The sequence below is a fragment of the Cylas formicarius genome, unplaced genomic scaffold, assembly GCF_029955315.1.
Source record: "Cylas formicarius isolate icCylForm1 unplaced genomic scaffold, icCylForm1.1 PGA_scaffold_5__7_contigs__length_24384050, whole genome shotgun sequence".
NCBI lineage: Eukaryota > Metazoa > Arthropoda > Insecta > Coleoptera > Brentidae > Cylas > Cylas formicarius.
This window is the reverse complement of record NW_026844341.1, coordinates 10,112,029-10,117,736: the sequence shown is the minus strand read 5'-3', so window position 1 is coordinate 10,117,736 and position 5,708 is coordinate 10,112,029. Positions and strand designations below refer to the sequence as shown.

Genomic DNA, 5,708 nt, shown 5'->3' with positions numbered 1-5,708 from the left:
TTAAATTATTATTTATATCAAGTGTGGTCATTCGTCCCAACCGCAACAAATTAAGGTGATGTTGAATTGCAACTACACCTCAGGATTGGACAGCCACGTTCCCCAGTTGACTGGTTAGATCATAGTTCCACCACATTTTGGGGGTCTTAAAAGTTGTGGTGCCACCATTACCTTACTTTCTGTATACGCAATGTTTTTGTGTAAAATGAATGTCGCCGACGTAAAATGGAACTTTAAAAAACTAGTGTTCGGTAAAATATTGTACACTCCCTGCTAGCGAGGTTGAGGTATAGAGAAAATGGGGTTATTACATTCGCTTTCCCTAGTGTTACCATTTTGAAGCTATTGTAAGACGTTAGAAAACGTCAAAGGATTGATGACATTATTCCCTGGATTGTTTGTCATTCGAATCCTGCGAATTTCAGTTCCTATATGTTGCGCTATTGCAAAAGAAGCTTATTTTATTTTTAATGTTATTAGATTTTGAACAGACATTCCGTAAGCTTTACAAAATTAAAAAAAAAGAAACAAATAATATGATAAACTAGTAAACACAATGGCAATTTTTTAAAACTTTAAAATACTTTGGGATCCCAACGCTATTTGTACGGCGTTCCACAGATTGAATAGTATATTATGCAATAATTGCGGCAAACGGCATTTGACTCACGAGTTTATTTGACTCGAGCGGAGAGTGTTTATCATAAACGAGTGGTGTTAAGAAGTTTACCGAACGTGTTGCATTTCTACGACCGTTAGTTTTTGGGTAGATTTTCGTAAAACAATAGGAGTACATTCACTGACATGACCGTCAGAATTCAAAGCGTGGGAAATATCTCCGAAAAAATCCGATTGTTCCCAAAAAATCCCGGAAATGCCCGAAGTGGCTCGGATTCGTGGGAAACGAAACTGAAGTGATAAAGTGACGCTTCCCGCACGCGAGATCGGTGGGTAATTAGGTATTTTACAGACGGGAGTAGGAAAGTATAGTATGCAACACGTTTGGTAATAATATATTATGCAACAAGTGCGGCAAACGGCATTTGACTCACGAGTTTATTTGACACGGGCGGAGCGAGTGTTTAATAAACGAGTGGTGTTAAAAAGTTTACCGAACGTGTTGCATTTCTATGACCGTTAGTTTTTGGGTAGATTTCCGTAAAACAACACGAGTACATTCACTGACATGACCGTCAGAATTGACAAACGTCAAAATTCAAAGCGTGGGAAATATCTCCGAAAACATTCGATTGCTCCCAAACCCGTACGGTAAAATCCCGGAAATATCCGAAGTGGCTCGGATTCGTGGGAAACGAAGCTGACGTGGTAAAGCGACGCTTCCCGCACGCTAGATCGGTGGGTAATTAGATATTTTACAGACGGGAGTAGAAACAAGTTTACCGAACGTGATGCATACTATACTTTTTCGCAAAACACCAATACTGACCGTCAGAATTGAAAAACGTCAAAGTTCAAGGCGTGGGAAATATCTCCGAAAACATCGCTCCCAAATCCCGGAAATGTCCGAAATGGCTCGGATCCATGGGAACGAAACTGACGTGGGAAAGTGACGCTTCCCACATTCTAGAGGGGTGGGTAATTAGGTATTTCACACACGGGAGTAGAAAAAAGATTTTTAATTGTAATATTCCATTTAAAAATAAATCGTTTTTTAACACCAACGACACCTATACTGAAAATCGACTATATCTGAACTTGTGAGGAGGCATTGCTTTGTTATAAAAAAAAATAAACCAATTAATTATATCTGAAATGTTATTGGGAAACTATACTATATATACTGGGTGTGGCAAGTTTTTTGACGCAAAAAAAAACAGTCTAGCACATGAGTAGAAATATAACCATTTTTTTCTCTAATTTGAGATTTAATAAAACGATCATCAAATTTTATTGTAAAATAGATTCACACAGGTGGGAAAAGAAAGGCAAAAGAAAACATCCACGTAAAAGTAATCTTGCATTATAACACTCAAAAATACAAATAGATCTTAATAAATGCAAACAAATATATTAAACAAACAACTACGTAAAATATATATACAGCTTTCTTTAAGTGATAATTACAAATTAATACATAAAAAAAAGTAGTCACACAGGAAAGGAGTAGGCTATTTGAAAACAAAAAAGAAACATTCATACGCAGTTTTTGATTGGACTTTTTCACCATTTGTTTTATCACAAAGCACTTTTATTGAACTAGTTATAAGTTTCTCATAGACTACACAACTTTCTTTTTGGCAAAGGCTCGACGCTCAAGAGGACCCTGACATTAGGTTATCCTGTAGACCTCTAGGTCAAGCTGATAAAGCAGTTCTGTACAGATTGTTATATTGTACAAATACTTGAATTAAGGTTTAAATATACAGAGTGTTTCAATTCCGGGTTAATAGAGAAGAGATTGTTACACTGCACTTGACAGAATTAGATTTGTAGATTTAGATTTTAAAATTTTATTATTACATGATTGTTTTACAAGTATTTTTAAATAAATATGGACTTGTGAAAAGAAATGGTATTCAATCTAACATCTTTAATAAAGATTATACACAAAACAACCAGTAAAACCCGAAAAATGTTAGCATCGTTGAAACCGATACAAAGCTATTTACAGTAGCAGAGTAATCGTTATCAAGCCAATTGTTTTAGACAAAATTATGATTCACTTATTTCAGATAAAATAATATTTTGAGAAAAAAAACTTTCGACTTACTGTTTCGTTTACTTCCGCAGCAGCCTGGTATTGACAAAAATATTTATCATTAAAAAACGCACATTTGGTGCAATCGAAAATTAAGAAATTATACTTATTTAAAACATTGTCAAGCTGCTCTCTTCTCAGAAATTCAAGAACTGGATTCCCAATATTTTGAACGACTAACACGATCATCTGGCCATAGATTTAGGTTACATAGCCCTAGAAAGCTGATTCAATGAATCACATAATGCTGAAATTTAAGGGTTAGGTTACCGGTTAACAAAACCACTGTATATTTAAAACGGTTTCTTCCAAGCAACAAGAATGACCATATATTGTAAACCAATTGCATTTTCGAAGCTTTTGTTTATTAACTGAAAAAAAAAGTGCTTAACAATTAATTCTACATGGTGCGCGAGTTACAAATCTTACAAATTAATAAGTAATGTCTACATCAAAATCGAACAAGTTATGAGCAGAATATGGTACTGGAATATATAATTTACCATAAAAAGTTTTCAATTTTTCAAAATTAATGCATAATAAACCCGTTTTTTTTTTGTCTTGGTTAGTTGGCTTGCCCATTGTGCCATGACGTTTCTTTCACCTTCAAAGATACGTCGAAGTGTTACTTAAGAGGTTAAGCATTCATTATAATAAAAATTATTCAATCCAAAGTGTGAAAAATAGGAGTAACGACGATATAAATTCAAGGATAATTGTTTATTGAATTCACTTCGAAGTGCGGCAAAATTACTTTAAGAGGCATTTTAAACAAATCCACTTGTGCTCTCTTTCTCACCTTCCAACGGTGCCCAAGGCCTACTAAGATTATTTTGCCACTGCAAATTTAAATTTCGCCGTATTCTGCCCAACACTCGTCGACGTAATACAAAAATATAATAGAACACCCCATCAGTTCGGCCCCTAAAATTTCATATCGATAACACTTTAGGGACATTTTTAATCAAAGAAAATTCAATTGCGAGAATTAAAAGTTAAATATTCAAATCGCTCGTGTGCCATGGGATTATTACAGTTTGTCCCAAAGTTTCCCACCTCCCAGTGTCTCATGTAACATCACCCGTCTGCTTACCGAGATTCGATTTTCGAAAAAAGGAAAGTTAAACAATAAAGAGTAATTTTTCAAGGAAGTTTTATAATGTGTAACTATCACGTATGCGTTCAGTTTCCTATAGAGATGGATATTTTAAACTTTAATAAATAATTTCAAATTATACAGGGTGATGTCAGAAATTAAATCAAATTTACAAAATGTATCAGCTAATTAACTGCGAGGAGAGACAATTACTGAGATAATTGTAAAAAATTTCGTTAATATAAAAAAATGTAATTAATTTGTAACTATTTATTGATTATGATTTCGTCCATTTATCAAACTGCTGAATGTTAACAGTTTTTTGCGATATTAAATAAATTAGTTAACCTCCACGGACGTGAGTAATATTTGCGAATTACAGATTATTTTTATTTCAAATATAATATTTTATTTTACCCCCAATTGAGTGCAACAATTTTCTAAAAACATATTTGAACATTTTGGTTAATACTATGTAGTACAGTGTAGTTTTAGAACGTACTTTACATGCAGATAATTGCTTTTTCATAAAAACGTCTCAAAGAAAAATATGTACTTGTTGAGGAGTAATTAACAAAAAAAAAACGCTCTTGCAATCTGGGAAAAATTTTTTAATATACTTTCCATACCTAGACTATATTAATTTCCGACATTTCACCTGCAGCCTAACTAAATCGAAATTATACATGGAAATTAATGGATCAAATTTTTATGTCATATTCCACGTCGAGTATTATGATTTTAAAGCCACTCCCGATATTAATTTCTTTGACATTGCGTAAACTAATTTGTGAGTATTCTTCTGAAACAAAAAAAAATATTTTTCAAATCGCCGTCCAACTTGATCAATACACTTTTTTTCCTAAACCAGACACCAATAACAATTTTTTAAAAAAGGACAATTTTTATTTGAAGCAATTTTTTTTTCTTAAAAAAAAAATATTTCCAATAAATCTGTGTCCGACGTAATTGCTAATTGTTAAAAAATATTTCTCTGGTTGGAAGCAACGTGCAACATATCACTGAAATATCTAGAGTGGTTTGATAATTTTATGATAAAAAAAAAAAAGTCATCCTTAACCTTTTCAAGTTTGGGCCCCGTGCGCAAGTTAGGAGGGTAGCGGAAATTACGCGTGACACCGAAGCCCCACGTTCCGATATCGCCATGGCACACGCAAACGCACGCACCCACCTCCAACCTAACGTACTCTTAAAACTAAAACTATGTACAGAGGTCCGCCTTAACTAATTCGTTTTAGACATCGCAGCCTACTTCGTGAACGCGTCGACCCCTTTAAACGCGGCAACGCGGGCGGCAGATCATTGTATCACCGTTTTTTTTTTTCGTTTTCACAACACACCCGGTTCTCATTATTCGCTCGAAACGGTTGCGGGAACTGAACAAGATTGCGACGACGTGTTTCGGCACCGCTAGCGCGTTTGTTGCGTAGGAACGTGGCGAAATCACCCTAGCAAGGTATCGCTCATGCACTCACGTGACATGGTCGTCGGCGACGAGCCGCTCGTCACCTCCGGTATCGATTTCAGGAAGTCCCATATGAGGATCGTGTCGTCGTGCGAACTGCTCACTATCTGGAACTCGTCGAATTGCAGCCTGAATACCCTACCCGTGTGCTCCTGGAAACGACAAGGGGCGTTATTGATCTAGTAACGCGGGGTACCCGCCCACCTACCACCAAAGTGCGCAGACACAAAGTGTTGGTCGGGGCGCGGGGATCCAACGCCGCAAGCAAGTCCCACACTTTGATTTTGCCGTCGTACGCTCCGCTCACTATCCGCTTGCTGTCGAAGCGGATGCACCTTACCAGCTCCTCGTGCCCTTCGAGGGTACGGAGGCAGGCGCCGCATTCGATGTCCCATAACCTACAAGGA

At 36.2% G+C, this 5,708-nt stretch overlaps 1 protein-coding gene across 3 annotated transcripts in view; it reads right to left on the bottom strand.

The window, feature by feature from the left end:
- Window positions 1–1,965: 1,965 nt before the first annotated feature.
- Window positions 1,966–5,708, bottom strand: part of LOC132702099 (beta-TrCP) — a 44,997-nt gene continuing 41,254 nt past the window's right edge. For 2 of the 3 annotated variants that reach the window (XM_060670522.1, XM_060670524.1), the window contains exons 7-8: window positions 5,510–5,699; window positions 1,966–5,453 (exon numbers count right to left, since the gene is read on the bottom strand). In XM_060670522.1, the coding sequence (XP_060526505.1) occupies window positions 5,280–5,453; window positions 5,510–5,699 (364 nt within the window). In that variant the 3' untranslated portion in view covers window positions 1,966–5,279. The remainder of the gene's footprint in view (window positions 5,454–5,509; window positions 5,700–5,708) is intronic. The other variant, XM_060670523.1, reaches the window with a different exon arrangement.